This window comes from Nesoenas mayeri (assembly GCF_963082525.1).
Source record: "Nesoenas mayeri genome assembly, chromosome: 25".
Taxonomy (NCBI): Eukaryota; Metazoa; Chordata; class Aves; order Columbiformes; family Columbidae; genus Nesoenas; species Nesoenas mayeri.
In genome coordinates, this window is record NC_137549.1 from 4,194,327 (window position 1) to 4,215,168 (window position 20,842).

General features: G+C 58.3%; 1 protein-coding gene across 1 annotated transcript; it reads right to left on the bottom strand.

The window, feature by feature from the left end:
* Positions 1 to 682: 682 nt before the first annotated feature.
* ATP8B3 (ATPase phospholipid transporting 8B3) lies at positions 683 to 16,012 on the bottom strand (the record flags this gene model as incomplete). The annotated part of the gene is made up of 27 exons (XM_080359181.1): positions 683 to 925; positions 1,154 to 1,281; positions 1,553 to 1,691; positions 1,882 to 2,121; positions 2,393 to 2,476; positions 3,307 to 3,530; positions 4,309 to 4,573; positions 5,032 to 5,173; positions 5,615 to 5,690; positions 5,985 to 6,096; positions 6,489 to 6,653; positions 7,048 to 7,160; positions 7,577 to 7,765; positions 8,170 to 8,326; positions 8,493 to 8,527; positions 9,237 to 9,445; positions 10,129 to 10,322; positions 10,895 to 10,983; positions 11,260 to 11,418; positions 12,088 to 12,170; positions 12,629 to 12,699; positions 12,795 to 12,867; positions 13,468 to 13,529; positions 13,988 to 14,086; positions 14,502 to 14,615; positions 15,310 to 15,401; positions 15,958 to 16,012. 27 exons carry the CDS (start codon positions 16,010 to 16,012, stop codon positions 683 to 685), a joined length of 3,612 nt encoding a protein of 1,203 aa, XP_080215307.1.
* Positions 16,013 to 20,842: the final 4,830 nt, after the last annotated feature.

Here is a 20,842-nt window from a genome sequence, read left to right on the forward strand (position 1 = left end):
CACACGCAACTTCTCCAGCAGCTGCTGCTGATGTTCCAAAGCTCTGCAGGACAGGGCTGCTACATGTCATCCCAGTGCTCTGCCCTCCCGTTGAAAAGCACTTCCCAGGGCTTTGCAGCAAACAGCTTGTGGCCACAGCTGTCCCCAAAGCCGGGAACATCGGTCCTGGGCCACGGCTGCTGTGGGGATGGGGAACGGCACATGGCAGACACCATCGCTGTGTGCACCTCGAGCGGGGTGGCGGACATGAGGAGGGGGAGGTGAGGAGAGAGAGAGGAGAGACGAGGAGAGGCTGGAGAAGCAAAACCTGCAGGAGGCACATGGCTGGAGGCAGCCCCGGCTTGGGGGGGCTTGGCAGAGGGGAGGGGGCCGGGGTGCCCGGGGGGTGTCATGGGCGAGGGGCCGAGCGTGCTGGCAGAGCCTGGTGGCTTTCACAGCTCGACAGGCTCCTGCCAATCCCATGCACACACCATGTGATGGAGATGGAGCTGCTGGTGGGGCACGTCCCGGCTCAGTGCCCCCGGGCCGGCTCAGCCCCTCTGCAGCCACAGGGGCTGCCCACGCTCCGACACATCCAAATAAGATTAAAACAATACCCGTCAAAGGAGAAACCAGCCAGTTCTGTGCCTTAACAGCACCTCCCCTGTCCCAGCACCATGGGGGCTGATGGTGGCCAGGGCAGCTACGCCGAGGGGCTGGGCATGGGGGACAAGGGACTGGGGGACAAAGCCGGGGCAGTGTCTGGGTGCCGGACGGTGCTGCGGGTGCCCCTGGAACGCAGGCTGTCCCCACGGGTGATGAGGCCGGCGTAGCCCTCCTGGTGCGAGAAGGCGTAGCTGGAGCGGTGGTGGAAGGAGCCGCGAAGGACGTGAGCACGCAGCTCCACCAAGGGCTCCGGCTCCCGCTTGGCCTTCAAGCGGATCTTCTGCAGGGCGACAAGGAGATCATAGAATCAGAGATCAGTCTGTGTTGCAGGGACCTTCCCAGCTCCCCCAGTTCACCCCAACAATGACAGGGACATCGTCACCAGCTCAGGTTGCTCAGAGCCCCGTCCAGCCTGGCCTGGGATGTCTCCAGGGATGGTTCATCCAACACCTCTCTGGGTACCTGGGCCAGGCTCTCGCCACCCTCAGGACAACAGTTTCTTCCTCACCTGCTGGGTGGTGTTGCCTGTGATGGCGCAGTACAAGCGAATGGTGAGTGAGGGGATGGTGTTGACCACCAGGGACAGCAGGACCACAAGTAGAACATAGGGATCAGTCAGGGCATTCCGGCTGGCATCTGTCAAAGCAAGAAGTCAATGGGTGATGTTTAAGTAGGGAAGGTGGAGAGGACAGATAGAACTGGAGAGAACTGTTAGGGGACAGGTCACCACCCATGAAGGTGTTGAGGAGACGGCACCCAAACTGGAGTCAAAAATCAAGACAGAAAAATCAAGAAGTAGTGATGAAGAGATGATCTACAAGGTGGGAAACAGCTCATAGCACAAAGCCCAGGCTGGACTCCCCAGCTGGGGAAGGGAAGGACCATGGAGATCCCCAAGCCATCTCACCTGGGAAGCGGAAGATGGCAGGGGCTATCCTGAAGGCATCGACGCTTTGGGTCAGGAAGGAGAAGAGACAGAAGAGCAGCAGGCTTGTTGTGACCGTCAGAAAGGACAACAATGTCCAGAACTTGGTGTCCAGGATGATCTGCAAGGGCAGAACCCACAGCAGCTGCAGGGACCCTCTTTTGTACAGTTCCTAATTCCCCTCCTGCCCCAAGGGAGATCATCTCCTAGCCCCGAAGCTGCTGGGGATCGTGCTGGAGAGCCCAGGGTTGAATCTGGGCCCTGAACATTTGCCCTGGGGCCAGCATGGGGAAGTGCACACGGGCGCTTACCTCCATGAGGACTGACAGCAACGCTGACGTGGCCACCGTGACGGCAAAGGACTCGTAGTGACCGACAGCCCGGCTGCCGACACGGTCCTCAAAGGCCCAGAGTGCGATGTAGAAGCTGGCGAGCGAGGTGCTGAGCCCGTGCAGGACGGTGATGCTGAAAACGCGGTAGTTGAAGAGCTCGTCTTGCTGCCCGATCACATAGAGCTCGGGGAACTCCAGGCTCTTCTTGGCACTCACGTCCTGCCAGGAGGGCATCAAGCATCACCCACCACCCAACACCCCCTTTGGGAAAGCTGTGCTGAGTCCCTCCAGCCTCTCACTCTGACAGGTGACGGGGAACAGAGGCACCCCAGGACTGGTGGTGACCTCCAAATGCCCATCGAGCTGCTTGGTACCACATCCCAACACAAAGAGCCACGTGGATGGGGTGCAGCCAACACCGGACTGATTCACCCCGCCAAGGGTGCAGCCTCCAGGTACAGGGGCTGGATGCAGCCTGGTGCACTCCTACCTGCTCCAGGAGGCCCAGGGACAGGATGGGATAGGCAGTGTAGAAGATGTTGTAGAGCGCAATGAACCAGCCCTCGTACAGAGGCTAGAGGGGAGAGGAAAGCAGCTGTGAGCTCAGGGGGGCTTTGGAACGACTCAGAAAGAATTCTCAGGCACCAGGCGTGAGTCCAACATCCAGACTACGGGGAAACGCCATGGTCCTGCCCCAGGCTCTGCACCAGCCCTGCACCATCTGCAGCAAACCTGGTGTCTCTTATTGTGAGCAGCAAGTGACAGGAGCAGAGGAAATGGCCTCAAGTTGCGCCAGGGAAGGTTCAGATTTGATATTAGGAACAATTTCTTCCCCAAAGGGCTGTGGGGCATTGGAACAGGCTGCCCAGGGCAGCGCTGGAGTCACCATCACTGGAGGTGTTTAAAAGACATATAGATAAGGTTCTTGAGGACATGGGTTAGTGCTAGTTTTAGGTTATGGTTGGGCTCGATGATCTTGAGGGTCTCTTCCAACCCAAATGATTCCATGATCTGCAGGGTGCGGGACTGTGCTGCTGAAAGAGACAGGGGCTGGGGCCACATCACACTGACAACCCTTGGGATAAAAGCTCCTATTCTGGGGGAAACCTGCTTAATGCAGGTGGGATCTTTCTCTGCATCTGTCCAAGACTGAGCTGCAGCTCGCAGGGACACCCCAGATCTCCCCAGGGTGCTTTTCCCAATCCAGCCAGGTGAAAAGCACGTAAACAGTTGCACCTCAGCCAGGTAGCCCCCAAAAATATAGCAACCCCATAGCAGGGCAAGGAAGAAAGGAGACCAGGGCAGTCATGTGGACATGTGCCCATCAGGCACAAGACCTGACACCACCAGTGTGCAAACCTCCATGGGATGGACGCGATCTCTGCTAACAGCAGCGTCTCTCACCTGAGCCGTGAATCCGCTGTGGAAAGCAAACCAGACCTGGGTCATGAGGCCAGCAAAGGTCTTGTAGAAGAAGCAGCGCAGGAACTTGCAGATGCGGATATAGGCCCAGCGGCCATGGACGAGCAGGAGGCGCTGGAGGTAGGAGAACTGGGCCAGGGCGTAGTCGCTGCACTGCACGGCTTGCATCCCCTCCAGCCCGCTGATGCCCACCCCGATGTCAGCAGCTGCAGGGACAGGAGCGGAGAAACACAGGTGGGGAGGTTCTCAGAGAGCCAGGTGCTTGGCCAAGAGGCCACCAGCATCCTGGCTGGTACCAGCACTGGGGTGGCCAGCAGGACCAGGGCAGCGACCGTCCCTGTGCTGGGACCTGGGGAGGAAAAACCGTCAATCCTGGGGGCAGTTCTGGGCCCCTCATGCCAAGAAAGAGCTTGAGGTGCTGAGCGAGTGGAGAGAAGGGAACGGAGCTGGTGAGGGGCTGGAGCACAAGTGTGATGGAGCGGCTGAGGGACCTGGGGAGAACAGGAGCTGAGGGGAGACCTTCTGATCTCTGAACTGCCTGAAAGGAGCTTGGAGCCAGGAACAAGTGCCAGGAGCAGAGGAAACGGCCTCAAGTTGCACCAGGTTGGATCTGGGGAACAATTTCTTCCCCAAAGGGCTGTGGAGCATTGGAACAGGCTGCCCAGGGCAGTGCTGGAGGGTTTGGGGTGTGAAGAGCACAGCCCTGGGTCCGAGGACCAGAGGTCTCTGTCAGCTGCCCAGATTGGGGCTTGAAGCTTCACCAAGATTCATTCTCTGCTGCCAAAGCAAGTTGTCCACCCTGCTCCCATCCTGAACCTGGTCCTGTGCCTCTCAGTCCCCTCCCAGCACAGCAACAGGGGAAACTGGACCGGGAGTTCTCCTCCCAGCTCCTCACAGGAGAGGGTGAGGTGGTGGAGATGGCAGATGGGGCCCCCCCCACCCCCTCCCAACTAAAACCCCATGCCCCTGTGCCCCAAGCCTCACTTTTGATCATGTTGACATCGTTGGCCCCATCCCCAATGGCCAGCGTGGTGGCTTTCTTGTGCTTCTTCACCAGCTGCACGATGAGGGCTTTCTGCCTGGGGGTCACCCTGCAGCAGATCACCGCCTGGCAGCTGGCGGCCAAGTCCACAAAGGTCTTCTCCACCAGATCAGCCTCCTCCCAAGAGCCCGCGGCTCCGCAGCACGGCAGCCGCCGCCACAGCCGCCCCTTCTCCTTCAGCGCCTCTCCCGTGTGCAGGATTTTGTCCTTAGGGGAGAGCACACACAGCTGGGACCTCACCCATAGCCTTCAGAGCATGAAGCTCCCCAGTGATGCTCTTAAATCTTGTAGGTGCTACAAAAAAGTGACCCCAGTTTTCCCCGTGCTACAAAAAAGTGACCCCAGTTTTCCCCGAGTTCATCACGCAGCACTGTGACCATGAGACCAGTTTGTCCCAATATGACCAGAAGAGCATGTGATGACCTACCAGACTGCATCATCACAGAAGACTGGTCAGGCAGGTATGGTCAAAGCCCCTAAACACCAAGTAATGGGTGCAAGGTTGTCCCCAACTCCACAATTAATTTCCCAGCCCAACACGGACATTTCCCACCCCTTGGGCAGGAGAGGAGGGAAATGTGCTGGTGCCACCCAGGACTTCAATAGTACCAGGGCAGAAAAAGAGCAGGCAGGAAGCAGAGAAGAGCATCCAAGTGCCACCTTACCAAGAAGTCCCCGCTGATGACGAGCGCCCTCTTCTTGTGCTGTGAAGCCTCCGGGCGCTGCTGGGAGCGGTGGCCGTGGCACAGGGGTTCCCCACTGCCGGCGAGGCTGCTGGTGCTCACCCAGAGAGCCCCGAGGATCTCGCTGCGTGAGGAAGGGGTGGTTGGAGCTGAGCTGGGGACACTGGGCACACTGCCTGGCTTCAAGTGAGACCTGCATTTGGCCTTTGCCATCTCCAAGCCAGCTCCAGTGAGACGAGGCTGGTACCTAGTGGTGGGATCAGGTGGGACAGAGAGCTGCTCCCCAGGGCTCACTGATATTAGAAATTAGTCCCTGTTCCTGCGGTTTAGAAACTGCAGAAACACCTCAAGCACTTTCTGGTCAAAGCTAACCGACGAAGATGATGCTGTAGGGGCAGAAACAGATGGGCAGGCCTGGAAAAGCATCAGCACATGAGAGCCATGGACATCCAGGCTGGGACAGAGAAGCAGCATCTCTTGCAGAGTTGAGCTCTGCCCACCCTGGACCGGTTCCTGTGCCCTCAGGGATCTTCAGCAGGGACAACAGGAGGCGATGATTCCTCACCTGATCTTCTTCTCCTCCAGGACCTCCATGTCGTCCGTGAGCAGCTTGCAGGCATAGCCGATGTTCATGGCGGTCTCTGCAAACGTGCAGCTGTCAATAGCCTGTGGCCATGTGGTGCTGCCCACCCCCATCCCGGGGCAGCCCCAGCCCTCAGGGCCAACAGCTGCTGGGGCTCTGCTCCAGCTCCGTGCGTCCCTTGCCTCAGTTTTCCCAGGGGTGACACGGTCTGTGGGACACGCTGTTATTTGATCTTAAAGGGAACAGCAGAAGCTGGTTGTTGCCCCCTCCCAGGGTCTCACATCTCTTCTCTGGCGCTGGTTAGGGGAGAAGCTGAAATGTGTTGGTGGGATCTGGAGTTGCCTCCACTGACCTTGTTTGTCTCCTGTCAGCACCCACACTTTGATGTTGCCCATTTTCAGCAGCTGGATGGTCTCAGGGACTCCATCTTGCAACTTGTCCTCAATGGCTGTGGCCCCAAGCAGCTGGAAGGAAAGCGAGGGGATGTCATGATGTGGGGCAGGACAAGGTGCTTAGGGACAGGGTTTAGTGGTGGATTTGTCACTGTTGGGTTAACAGTTGGACTTGATCTTAAAGGTTTTTTTCCAACCAGAACTATTCTACGATTCTAAGATGTGGTGGTGGGAATTACCCCTGGATCCAACCAAGCGTTCTTGCCCATGGGTTGACATGTCCTGACAGATTACCTAACCCGCTGTTTAATGGCACATCACAATGTCACCTCTGGGGGAAAAAAATCCACCTGTCCTCCCACCCAGGGGAAGTGTGTTGGGCTGGACACTTCACCCCTTCACCCCGGAGAGCCAAATCCCACAGTCCTGCCCAATGTTCCTCCTAAACCCCGGCCTCGTCCCACCTGCAGGTTCTGCTCCATCTCGTCGTACAGCCTGTCCAGCTCCCGTGCGCGGTCCTGCAGGAGGATGCTGGCCTCGTGGTGCCTCCTGCTCCACATGCCGTATTCGGCCTCGCTCACCTCCTTGCTGGCCAGGCACAAAGTCCTCAGTGTCTCCTCTGCAAAGCGCTGTGGAGATGAGACATCAGGTCTCCCTTCCCTGGACCAGGATGACTCTGTGGTGGACCAGGGCATCATGCCAGCCATGGTGCTCCCATGGGCAGAGCCAGAGACCCTCTGGGATCTGGAGGTCTCCTTCTGGGCTCCGACTCCCTCCCCAATCCTACAGCATCCCCATGAGCATCCTTGCAATGCAACTGGTCCATGCAGAACACCGAAGGTGGATCTGATGCCCTCTTAGCCCCTGTCCCATATGCAGGTGAGGCTCCTAGAGCAGAAGGAAGAAATAAGGACCAAATCCCGAAGCCAGAGAGGGAGGGAGCAGCAGGGGACTCCAGGACACCCAGCCCAAAGCCTGCAGCAGGGGACCAGCCCTTTCTGCACCGGCTGGCGTGGGACTCACATTCAGTGCCATTTCGGTGAAGGTCTCGCTGCGCCCTCGCCTCTGCAGTCTCTCCAGGATGACCGTGTCAGCTCCCTTGGTGTAGAGCCGGATCGTGCCCTGGGGGTCTCGCACTGGGGGGTGGGCAAGGACAGCTTGGATACTCAGAGACATGGGTCCCACTCACCACTGTCCCCATGCAATGATCATGCTGGGGGAGAAGCGAGTGCTTTTCTGCTCGCGGTCATAGGAAGCCCAGGAATGTCCCCAGATCTACACCACCACGGGGTAGGATCGGGCCTCGAGGACCGTCAGTTCCTCACACACTCCCTCTGAGCCCTCGATCTACTCATTCTCTCTTGGCTGCTCAGACCCTTCTCAGCTGTCTGCACCAAAGAACCAGAGTGAGCAAAACCGCAGGGATGACCAGGACGACTCCTGTGATGGCTGTGGTCAATCAGAGCCATCAGTGCCACTGCTTGTAGGGCTGAGTGTGGAAGGGACCCTCTGTGTTCCTGGGGGGACCCCTGAGACACCCTGTCCTGCTCACCCAGGACAGACATCCTCTTGCGATCACTGTTGAAGTCCAGCATGGCCAGCACTTTGTACGTCCTCTTCATCCCCAGCTCGCTGATGGTGATGGTGTCTTGTGTTCGGGACAGAAAGATGTACCCCAAGTTCCTGGCTGCCAACACCAGAGCTTCTTCATCTGGTGAAGCTGCTTGATAAACCAGCTGGTCTGCAGGAGAAGAGTAGGGGTTAGATGAGGAGAATCCCAGCCAAGCACCTCCTGAGCATCTGAACATCCTCATTCTTGCCCAGCATCACCATTATCCATGGAGACACTAAAGTCAAAGCCACCAGGCCAGGGGAACTCAGTCCTACTTGTCTCATCTCTTCTGCTCATTGCCCCAGGCAGGACAAGTGCCCAGATAGGGCTGAATTATCCCCTCTGTGCTTCTGTTCCAAACATACATGTCTGTGATGCTAAGACAGTGGCCCAGAAACTCCCCAGGCTCTTACGCCACCTGCACTCCCATGGCAGAGCTTTGCTGGGCAACCGAAGAAGCCATCACGGCCTCAATGCCTTGAACGTGAACTTGACCCCTTCTCTGAGCACGCCAGCCACGGTGTCCAACCCACCGCCCTTCTCCTCCACCATGACGGTGTGGCAGAGGGCCAGCAGCCGCAGGAACTCCCTCAGCACCGGGTCGCTGTCCCGTCGCGCGGCTTCCAGCAGCCTTGTGTCACAAAAGTCCATCTTCTGCTCCCCGTGGTGGCTCCAGGTCAGCCCCGACCCCTGCAGGAGGCACGGGCAGGCTGCAGGCACCCAAGAAGAGCCCGAGCACGGGGCTCTGCAGCCGGGGATGGTGCTGCTCCTCCTGCCTGGTCACCAATAGCCGCGGTGGCTTTGGCCCCGATGAGGAGCCGCGTCCAGCCCCGCGCTGCCCGGGGGGGTTACGTACCGGTGGCTGCTTGTTCCCACGGCCTGTGCCTGCACCTGCCGAATAAAACCAATTCCGTTACTAGAGGGCTGACCGGGGCATCACTGCAGGGGCTCCGGGCAATTCCTCTGGAAGGAACTGCTGCTTTTTCTGGCCAAAAAACTGGCAAAAAGGGACAGGTTTCCAGCACCTGCTCTGCGTCGCCCACGAGCCAGGCTCTGTTAGGATGTCCAGGTTTGGCTTATTGGCTCCTGGACTCTTCTGGCTTTCAGTACTTTTTTTTTCACAGAAAATAAAAATGCGTGGGCTTCACTGGCCCATCACCTTGGCCTTGTCCTGCCCAGCTGGACCAGCACCAGCTCATTGTTCCAGATGGGACACACCTCACTCAGAACCATGTGTTTGTCATGTAGCTGCGCTGAGCTCCCAACCCCTGGCTTCCCTTTGTATGGGGGAAGATCTGGCTGATCTCGGCTGAGTTTGGGGCACAATACATCTCCTGAAAGGTGGGAGGGCAGAGCATGCACTGGGAGAACAAGACAAATGTGATCGCAGGCATAACGGCCCCTGCAAAGCACCAGTAACATGGGAGATGAGAACAAGCTGAATTCCTACATCTTTTGCCTACACACTGGACCACCAAGGTCAATCCACATGCCCCAAGCTTCCTAGAAATCCAGGAGAGACAGACAGAAGCAAAGTGGCCTAAAGTCAAGTTCTACTTTACTCATGAGTCTCCACAAACTTGTGTCCACCAAAAGTTACCATATATTGTCCCATTGATGCAGCATTTCTTGAAGCTCATCACGTTTTGTGTCAAGGTGCCCGTCTTGTCTGAGAAGATATATTCAATCTGGCCAAGCTGATCGTTGAGGCTGGTGCTCCTGGCTTTTGCTGGGATGTCCTTGGCAGCGTAATACATTTCCAGGTCCCAGTTGATAAAAAAGCTGTTCACCAGATAGATGAATTCAAACCTGGAGAGTCCGATAGAAGAAAACTTACCCTGGGGAAGGAGGTTGCATTGCTCACATCCCAGGGATCTGACGCAGGAAGAACGGGCCAGGGAGACCTCCCCACCTAGATCTGAGCTTGGGGTAAGCAAGAGGATTTTCATGGTTTGTGGCCAGTTTTCCAGAGGGCTCATCACACCAGCCCAAGCACCCACTGGGCTCAGGCAACTGGGCTCCCCTCTGGGAATCTGGCCCGTGATGACTAAATTCACAGATCTGGAGATTCACTGAAGGACCTAAACATTTGCAAACTGCTTCTTCCCACACAAACCGTGGGCTGTGTCCTTCTCTTCCCCACCATGCTGCTGCTGAGGGGGGAAATACAACCTTCACCAGTCTCATCCTCAGCCTGCATGCAATTTCCAACACCAGTACGTGTCTTTGCACCTCTTGTCTGGCTTTCCTCTGGGAAGATCTCAAAGAACATCATCGACGTTTGTAAGATACGCACTCCATCCATCCATCCATCCATCCATCCATCCATCCATCCATCCATCCCTCTTAGGGCTCATGGAACACAGGGGAATGGTTTGCTCAGGATCTTTTGTGCAGCCCCTTTTGTGGCTGCAAACCAGGTTCCAGATGGTGGGCAAGGGCAAGGAATGAAGCATTGATCTCCAATCACGTGCAAGCTCTGTTGTTCTTACGTTATATACAGGGACATGGGAATGATGATGCTCAGGAGGATTGTGAAGCCCCAGAAGCTGAAGAAGGCCTGCTGGGCAGGAGTCGTGTGCTTGTAGAACGCAGAGAGGTAGCTGTGCTTCTCCTGGAATGTCTTGGCCCAGAACCCAGAGGCAATGGCGAGGCACAGCGACGTGGCCAACAGCACCAGGAAGATCTGAGATGGGAAGCCAGGATGAGAACTTCACCTCACACAGAGCCCACTACACCCTTTCCATTGCCCCTTCTATATTGTTTGTCTCATTTAGGTGTAAACACACAGAAACGTGCTCGTGTTCCTGAGGGTGGTTCTCAGAGCTCATCCTGGGCCGAGATGAAGGGTCACAGCATGTATTTCAGCTTGAAACATCCACACCACAAACACACAGCAAAACTCAACTTTCCCACCCTCCTAATTGCCTCATGTACCGTCTCCAAGGAGAAGGGGTGTCTTGCACCAGAATAACAGCCACCTATTGCCATTAATTGTCATAACCACACTGCTTGGCCTCCCACGGGGGTCTAGAGAGTTTAAGCGACACAACCGCCGCTCCAGACCCAGCAACTGCCACTCCCTGGGAATGTCGTTTGGTATTTGCCCAGAACACATTAAACCAAAGACATTTTGAGCAAAATATTGAAGCTTAAGAAAAATCAGCATCAGCCAAGCAAGCAGCCTCCCATGGGAAGACCTGTGAGAAACGCCGGGAGGCCAGCGGGCCACGGCAGAGGCGTTTGCACCACACTCACGGTGATCACCAGCCGGTCCATCATGCGGTCCAGCTTGGTTTTCTTCCGCTTGATCTTTCCACAGTTCCTCATAATTTTGGAATCAAATCCTGGACAAGAAACATTTTAGAAGTGAGAAAGCGAGTCCCCAGTCCCTGGAAGGCTGACCTGCAGCTGAGTGATGCCGGTGTCCCCCACCACAACGTCTCCCCACCTCTGAAGACCCTCAGAGGACCACGTCCCTTGGCCAGGGGCTTGGTGACAGTGGTAGGTGCTCCCACTTTGTATCAGCTGAGAACAGGACCTGCTGATGCCAGAAGCTCCTGGGCGGCTGAATAACCCTAGGAATGCTTTTCTGCCCCTCCCGATCGCGGCCCCGCATTCACCTGCGTAGATAACCAGGCCATAGCAGACGTCGGTGTTGCGCAGCTTGCAGCCGCGCAGCAGGAGCCGCTCGCTGTCCAGCGCGTGCGTCTCTCCCCTCCAGCGCAGCGTGCCCGAGAAGCTGTGCATGCGGCTGTTGGGCTCCTCGCAGGTCACCCTCCCTTGGGCAGAGTGCAGGAGTCAGGTCACGGCTTCAGAGCCAACGCGAAGCCCTTCCCCTCCGCTCCCGCTCCCTGCAAAGGGGCTGATCGTCTCAGGGGACGTGCAGGCTTTGGCATGGCCGCTCCAGATCCAGATGGGACACGGATGGCTCGAATTCAGCCCACGCTGAGCTGCAGTGTCACCCTGTGGTCCCGGGAGGGTGCTCAGTCCAGGAACCACGCTGGGCAATAAAACTGGACCGGATACAAACACAACCCCCTCACCCCCAGCGTCTTTGAGAGGGGAGTCTGTGTCCTACCAAAGGGGAAAAACGCAGGGTCCGAACTCAAGTTTGGGAGCCAAGCGCTTGTTTCCAGTGGGAAAAATCAAGACCCAGGGCAGGGGGAAGCACAAGTCACAAGCTGCTCTGCGGAAAGTGTTTTTGGACACGCATTTTCAAAATCTGCAGCTCTAATCTCAGCTCTGGGGTGTCTGTCTGTCTGGATCCCCCTCAGCCCCTGCACAGCCCCAAAGGACCCATCGCTTGGCTGGGGAAGGGCCTTCATATACAGCCTGTGGCTCCTTGCGGGCAGGAGCAAGCGTGACCTCAAACTGGACCGGTGGCACCGGCTCTGAGGGGACAGAGACCCCCGGTGCTGGCCCCGTCCCTCCCGTGCCTGCACACTCACCGTCGAAGGCGGCCATGCTCTCCTCGCTCACCAGCTCCCGGTGCGTGACCAGGAGGGCTCGTCTGAACTTCAGGTTTGTTTCCCTGTTGAGCAAGAGCCGGCGAGGGAGAAAATCAAACAAGCTGCAGGGTGGGAGAGCTGTTAATTCTGCTGTCAGCCTCATGGGACAGGGACGGCCATTAATTACTGGGTGATTACATGAGTGATGGCGATGAAAGGTGAGATAGGGGCATATCACGGCACACATCCAGCACTCAGGCAGGGAGGGAGCCCTGGCCTGGGGACCCTGCCATTAAATCACCCAGCGCCTGCGGATGGATGGGCTGGGTGGAGCCAGGAGATGAAGATGTTTTTGTGTTCTCATTTTCAAAATTTGGGGCTCAAATCCCATTCCAGGGGTGTCTGTAGGTTCAGCTTTCAGAGGATCCCCTGCAGCCCCGCCGGTCCCAGGGGGTCCCCAAGAGCGGAGGCTCCAGCTGTTGTCTGGGGTGTCTCTGCTGCTCTCCCCTACGGCAGTCGGGGTCTCCTGCCCCGTCCTCACCCGTCAATGTCAGCGGTCTCCACGTAGCACAGGCTGCTGGGCTCCGAGCTGCACAGCAAGAGCATGTCGGCCTGGAAGAGCAGAACGCGGGAGAGCGCCGGGCTGAGCGCCCCCGCCAGCCCCGCCACCGCCCGCCCGCCCGCCCGCCGCCCCGGGCGCCGCTCACCGGGACCAAACTCTCCTTACGCAGACGGACGATGTCGCCCACGCAGATGTCGCGCCATTTCTGCCAGCGGAAGCTGCAAGAGAATTGGGGGGAATTTTATCCTCCGGAGCAGTGGGAACAGGACCCGCGGCTGTTCCAGATGGCGTCCACCCCAGCTTCTCGCATGAACGGGTTCTCCGGAGTGTTGGTTCCTCTGCCACCATGGTGGCCTCCCAGCTCCATGACCAAAGGTGGCTGAGCACTGAGGGTGGCACAAGGCCCTGTTTGTCACATCCCTGTCCCCCGTACCTATGGGTGACAGGCACTTCACCCCCCCTGGCCACAGGGGAGTGACGCTGGTGCTTCCCTGGACCGGTGTTTGGCAGTGATCTGACGCTGTGGGTTAGATATTAACATCTAGAGGAATTCTGTGGCCAAGGAAACCATCCTCCCAGAACAGGACAGCAAATTAGGGCTGGTTTAGACCTGTTGTCTGTGACTGGAATATGATCATCCCTGCAGAGGAACAGCCGGACCCCCGGTGGTTTGGGAGGTGGTGGGCATCTGAGAATCAGGGGCAGTCCCACCAAACCCCTTCTCAGCTGCTCTGCTCAAGGGTGCTCAGCACTTCGGGTGATCCATCGCTCCACACAGGCTTGGAAAAGAGCAGGTACGGCTTCCCCAAGCCTCTCACCTCTGCCCAGACAGGATTTCACAAGGTCTGCTGTTGATGCTCCTGTCGCTTTGGTGGCGGCCCTGCACAGAGGAGGGAAAAAGAGAGGCCAAAGGAAAGGGATGTGCCACACCAGGCTCCCTTGTCCTTGGAAACAATGCTCGTAATGCCATAATCTGCCTCCTCAGCCCCAGAGCAAGATCCGCTTTCTGAAGCCATTGGAAGATGTATTCTGGTAAACACAGAGGCAAAATTCCCCTGAGGTGTTTCTGGGGACAAACCTGGGAATGTAGCCATTAGTTAAGATGTTAAAGATGATGGAGATGGGGCTCCAGACCCCAAGGAGAGCGACCGGCTGGTTATGTCCTTCCCAAGGGAAAATAGGAAGAGTTGTGGACATGGTGGAGTTGACAGTACCTCAATAACGACAAGTGACAGCAACTCCCCAGCTTTTCTGTTCGCCCACAGCAAAGGGCTCTCTGGCCATCCCCTCCAGGACCTACACCCAACACTCAGGACCTTTCGCTTCACCCGTACTCACAATGTCATCGATCAGGTCTCGCAGACCGCGGATGGCGAGGAGGCAGCTCAGGGGGAACAGCAGCGTGTACCAGGGCAATGTGGAGATCTCCGGGAAGGCCTGGAGGAGAATTCCACACCACACAACGCTCATCCTGCCTGGGACACTGAGGAGACCAGTGACTCCCCAGCCAGGGCCCATCTGAGATGAGTCAAGTCATCACCTCTGTCTGCACAGAACTGTCTGTTAATTTCCCACCTCTTTTTAAACTGCATGTGTGAAATGCATGGGGGCCACTGAATTTGGAGGGTAGGGCTCCTATTTAGGCACGGTCTACATGAGCTTAGCTTACATCCAAATCCAGTCAGTTTAAACTAACCAAACGTAGGTTAAACCCCTCAAGGTTCATGGAAGGCAATGAAAAGCACAATCCTTGACACTGTTTTAGACCAAGTCCCCTACTGGAAACACCAGACAACCCTCCTGTGGTAGGTGGTCCCTGACACGCTCGCTCGTGCTTCGGTGTCCATCTCACCTGCAGGAGGATGACAAAGACGAAGTAGACGTTGGCCATTCGGTGGAACTGCTCATAGAGGTTCAGCGGCAGGAAGGTGAGGACGTTGTACTTGGCCGTCCTGATGGCGTTGCCCTGCGGAAGAGACGGGTGGCGCTCACAGGAGCTCCGTCGCCCGGAGCCGAGGATTGTGTGTCAAAATGCCAAGAACCTTCTGATTTTTAGGACTTCTCAAGTTGTCCCAAGAGGTGACTTCAGATATTCACAAAAGCCACAAGAGAAAAGGAGCAAAGGGCCATATGACTTAAAATTTAAACAAAATAATTTGCTTCAGATGATGTAAATCACACCTCACTGACCCCAAACGGAGGTCATGGGTTAGCTGGAAAAAAAGATAATCTGGTTTTGTTCAATCAAGACATTTTTCAAAAATCTCTATTTTGATTTGCCCATCAGATTGAAAAGGCTCATTCGTACTGCGGCTGGTGAAGCACTGACCCGGGTTCCCAGAGAGGTGGTGGATGAACCATCCCTGAGACATCCCAGGCCAGGCTGGACGGGGCTCTGAGCACCCTGAGCTGGTGACGATGTCCCTGTCATGGTGAGGGGGGACACTGGGGAGGTCCCTTTAACCCAAGCTATTCTGTGACTCTGTAGTGCTGCTCCATGTCTGACAGGCTCAGAGGGCGCCTGGTGCACCAGACAGGGATCAGCCCTTCCCCTTCATTGGGGATGATGTACGTGACTCTTCACCCACTGCAGATCCCTTTGCAGCATCTCTGTCATAGCCCCAACCACCACCAGCTCAGGAAGCAGGGACAGTACTCACCGCGTACTTCTTCTTGCTCAGACAGAAGGCAGACTTCCTCCTGAACTGCACGTGGTAGTTGCGGTCGTTGGCCCTCACCTCCCAGGTGAAAGCTGTTGAAGCAAGTGGGTATCCAGCAGCTGTCGTCACAGCCAAGCCCTGCTCGTCAGCCTCTGTGCCGGTGCCACGGGGCTCTTGGTGACCCACTGCTGGCAAGATGGACCTTCCACGGTGCACCTACACCCTGAGAGCAGCTGGAGCTTCAAGCGGGACAGAGGGACCTTTGGGGTCGTCTGGGTCACAGAGTGGGCAGGAGGCCAGAAGCTTCCAGAGATGCAGGGCTGCTGGGCATCCTCCTCCCCTGAGCCTCGGGCTGGCCATTTGGGCTCGGGTTTTGGTTTAACCATATAATCAGGCCAGGTGAAGGATGAGTCCTCCAAGCACAGTCCTCACTGTTCTGAGGACTGGCCATTCCTCTCCTGGTTTCATTTTTGCTGTCCCACGCAAGGGACATCCCACGCAAGGGACATCTCATGCAAGGAACATCCCAGCCATGTTCCCCAACACCAGCTGATGGTCCATCCTTCCAGACCATCTCACCACAAATCCCCTTCTCGTAAACTGTCTAAGACAAAGAAAAACCCCTAAAGGCACCAATTCCACACTGACCTGGCAGGTGCCTCTTTCCGCGCGTGCGGCCCGAGGCCGGGTCTTGCTCAGCCATGCCGGCACCTCTGGCAGCGCCTGGGAACAAGGACAACAAGGACACTTGCGATGCTGAACAACGACCCCACCAGGACGTTCCAACACAGAATCACAGCGCGTCCTGAGCTGGGAGGGACCCACCAGGGTCACTGAGTCCAGCGCCATTTCCCCCCAGTCCCAACTGCCCGGGACAACCCAAAGACATTTTTCCTCTCCGAGGAAGTTATGGGAAATTGTTTGTGGCCATCGGCGAGGAACAGAAACGCCCCACGTCCCGCCATGGCACCCGGCTCCCGTCCTGCCTCGAGAGCAGCCACTTCATCAGTGACAGCATTTCCAGCGCTCTCAGTGGCTCCGTGACCTTCCCTGCAGGGGTGTTAGCGAAGATTAATTAATGTTTGTGAAGCGCTTTGTGATCCTTACATGAAAGAAGTCAGTGAGGTATAAAGCATTAATTACCTAATTATTAAATAATCCCACACAGAAGTCTGTCCCTGCCACTATTTTTTATCTCACTCCTTTGATCACTTCTTTCCTCCGTTTCTCCAATGAAATGTCTCCCTTTCTCTCTGTCGCCTCTCGCGGCACAAAGCAGATGTGGTGTCAGTTTGCCTGACACACAGCACAGCCCCAGGACACCCACGGGTGCTCCCAGCTGGGCCAGAGCCGTCACCGCTCTGGATGCGGAGACAGACCCCAGCTCTGCTCCTTTCAGAAGGTCCTTTCTGTGCCCAGGTCTCCAGCCGACTCTCCATCGTGTCCCCGCTGCACTTGGCACCTCTCAGCTCCATCGCACCCATAACAACCACCATCGCCCCCGCGCCGCTCGTGGCTCCCGAAGCACCCGTGTTCCCAGCGCCAGACCTGAGCACAGCTCATTGAGCACCCACGCTTGGCATTGGCGGGACGCTCCGTGGAGCCGAGCGCTGTGCAGACGCGGCTGGGAAACAGCCCTTGGCAGAGGCTCCGGAGCAGGGGGGTAACCAGGAAACCTCGGCTCTGAGACACCGCTCAGCAAAGCTCACTTGTCGCTTCAAGAGTTGGAAAACAAACCGCACTTTGGGCAGGCGGGAACACCTGCCAACCCCACACACCCCAGCCCGGGGCTGCCGGGGCCAGCGGTGGCCACAGGCACCGGCCACTCCGATCGTGGCCCCGCAGCGCGCCCAGTGCCTATTAACCTGCAGGATGTTCCGCCAGCTCCGCGCTGTGATGAACCGGCCGGGCCGGCCGGGTCGGGAACGTTCCGTCCCGCTGGCCCCCGAGGTCACCGGGTGACGAGCAGCGATGTGCAGCTGCTACGGACTGAAAGGACTCAAAGCGAGGCTTTCTCACCCAAAAACCAGTTTCAGGCTAGCAGAGGTTTGCATGGCTGAGCACAAATAAAGCAGCTTAAACCTGGAACGGGCACAGTGCCACGAGGGTTTGGCCTGAGTTAGTGAAACACGGGGAGATCTGCGTTGTTCGCTGAGCTGACCCGTTTCTGTGGTGTTTCTGTGCCAGTTTTGTTTCTGAAATCCCCGGATAAATGTTGAATAGTTGCTCAAAATGGGAATCGGTCTGAGAGCGTTGGGCTCCCTGGGAGCACCCAGCGGACCCCGCAGCCGGGGGTTCTCATTGACTCCCTGCCCCCCTGCCCCTCCCAGACAGACACAAGTGGGGGACAGGACCAGCTCAACCCCGCACCCCTGCCCAGGGCTGGCAGCGCCGCCATAAGCAGCTGCTGCTGTTTACCTGGTTGTGACATCCCCGTGGGACCCCAACCAGTGTCCCTGCCACCCTGGGGACCCTGCGGCTGCCGCGGCTCCGGTAGCGCCACGGGCTCAGCCGTGTCACAACAGCCATGGGTGACACCGGCCCCAGGACGGTGACACGCCGTGGGTGGGTGCTCGTGCCTCTCGTGCCCTCGTCATGCCGGAAACGCCCCCGCGCCGGCCGGGTGGATCACGGCTCCCCGGCTCCCCGGACGTGCCCGGCCCGTGAGTTTCCCTCCGCTCGCCCTGTTTTTCCATCTGTTTTGATGCGATTCCAGGTGAAAAGGCGGCTCCTCCACCCCCGTCCCCCAAATGCTCCTCCACGCCAAGCGCAGCGTTGTTGGGGGGCTGCCCTGGCTCCCCCCTCTCCCCAGGGGCTGCAGGGACAGACGCAGCTCCCGCCCGCAGCACTGACCCCCCAGCGCACCCGCTCAGGTCCCATCAGCACCCACGGGCGCCCCGAAGCGCGCAGGAGGACGGGACGGGACCCCCCCGCGGTGTTCACGCCACGGCCCCCCCGGGGTCCCGGTACCTGCTCCGACGCCGCCCACAGTCCCAGCAGCCGCCGAGCTGCTGCCGCCGCGGTGCGACAGGGACAAGTGCCACCCGTCCTGCCCCGCGGGCCGGGACAGCCCCGCCACACCTCCCGCGCGGGCCCGGCCCGCACCCCCGGCTCCCCCGCGCTGCCCGGAAACTGCCCCGGTTGACCGGCTCACACGACTTGGCTCAGAACAGCCCGGAGCTGCCGCTGCGGGAGCCGTTCCAGCGGGATCTGCCGGGGGACGGGGACGCGGTGTCACGGCCGGGGTGTCCCCATCACCCTCCCGGAGTGGGGCCGGGGGTCCTGAGCCGGGTGCGAGGGCAGCGGGTGGGTACGAGCATCCCCGGGGGGTGTTCAGGGCAGATTTGGGCAACCAAGGCTGAACTGGTTTCAGGGGGGAGCGCTCAGCCCTGCCCGGACCCCCCAGGTCCGGCAGCCGCTCGGGGGCTCGGGTGCCTTGAACACGGGGGAAGGTGGCAGCGGGTGACCCAGCCGAGGAAGAGGAGACCAAAGGCACAAATGGACTGCGCGCCCTGAGCAGCCCGAGGTGACGGCGCCGGGGCTGCAAGCCCAACTGGGGCAGAAGCCGCCTCGTTAGTGACGGCAGCTAACGAGACAAGAGCCAGCCCGTGTCCCCAGCTCTCCCGTCCCACACGCTCCAGCCAGGCTCCACCGCGGTGGTCCTGCATTAGCCATCATCAGATTAATTGCTCGTTGCAATTAACCACAGAAACCTGGAGGCAATTAACCAAGTGCTGGCCCAACAGTTCATAAAGCATTTACTGCGCAGTCATGAATAACTCACTTCAGGTCCATAAACAACGCAGCTGCATCGTGTCCCTGTGTCCCCTCCGGGCGCTGGGTGACACTGGGGGTGTATTCGGTGCATCCCGTCCTGGAGCTGCTCCTCACCCCTGAAACGGGAGGGGAAAGCTCACCCAAACGTTACTCGGGGGCTGGGGCTGCGACCGGAGCCAAATCGAGTTGTCAGGCATTCTCGCACCAAGGTAGCGAGCGGTGGCACGAGCTGGTTTGGAATCACAGAATCATTTGGCTGGAAAAGATCATCGAGTCCACTCATTCCCCACCCCATCCCTGCCCCATGTCCTGAGAACCTCATGTCCGTCTGTCCAGCCCTCCAGGGATGGTGACTCCAGCACTGCCCTGGGCAGCCTGTTCCAATGCCCCACAGCCCTTTGGGGAAGAAATTATTCCTAAATCCAACCTCACCCTCCCCTGGCGCAACTTGAGGCCGTTTCCTCTGCTCCTGGCGCTTGTTCCTGGGGAACATCAACCCTTGACCATTGTGGGGTCCTTCCCACCCCGCCGCAAGTGACTTTTTGCAATCACAACAATTAACATTGAACCAGCTCCGTCCCCACATACAAGCAGTTTCTCCCATCCCGGTCCCCAAGCCCATCACTTGCCTGTAGCTCCTGCTGTCCCCTGGCAGCTCCTCCAGCGCCGCGGTGACCCCGGCAGCTCCCGCGGTGCCGGGTCCTGGAGCAGCGTCCACAAGGAAATTCGGTGTTTCGGGGCTCATTTGCCATCTCCTACCTGCTGCCGTCTCCCTGCCCTGGTGGCACCTGCAGCACTTGGAACCCCGGGAAGACCCTGGGACAAAGGTGACACCGGCACCACCAGGAAGGGCCGACAGTCGCTTGGCCATGGCAGGGCCACCCCAAACCTTCACATCCCCCCCGCTGTCACAGCCACTCGCTGTTTCCAGCGCCACGCGGCGGGTGACTCCGGGCACCCGGGAACCAACAGCGCCGGCAGAGAACGGCCGAGGTCACCCCGGCAACCACGGCTGGCAAAGATGACATTTTTACCAATCAATCACCCCCTGCAATTAGCTGAACCTCCCCATGCAATTAATAGAGTGCCGGGAGGCTGCGCACAGCCCAGCGCCGGGGCGCAGGATGCCACCGGGCACCACAGTGATCGTCCCAGCGCGTCCCCTCTCCGGGGCACAGGGGACCCCAGCAGGGGCTGCTCCATGGCAGCGGTGGCCGGATCCTTGCGCAGGGAAGAATTAAACCTTTGAGCCTGTTTTTTACCCCCCAAAGCTCCACCCCGAGCAGCCGCGAAGCCCCATTTGTTCAGAGGAAAGAACAATACTAACTAAACGCTCCCCTGCGAGACGGGGCTGATCTCGCCTCCGTGCAGCCGCCGCCTCCTGGGCTCCCCTTAGCGCCCCAGACTCTGGTCCTGGCTCAGCAGATGACGGTGGGGCTGTCACTGCGTGATGGATGACGGATGATGGACGGGCGGCGCTGCCACCCCGGGGGAAACTGAGGCACGGAGCAGTGCAGCCGAGGCGCCTGGCCCTGGGGCTGCGTGGGGTCTTTGTCCCCAGTAACCATGGCAGAAAGGGCCTGCAGAGGGGACACCAGGGGGCCACCCCCGCAGGGACAGGGACGCGCCAGGAGGTCAGTGCTGGAGCTCAGGGCACCCAGCAGCACCTCTAAGAGCCCTAAAGGTGCTAAGAACACAGGTCAGCTGCAACTCTGATAGCACCCTAAGTAAGCACTGCCATCGCCAAGCCATCACC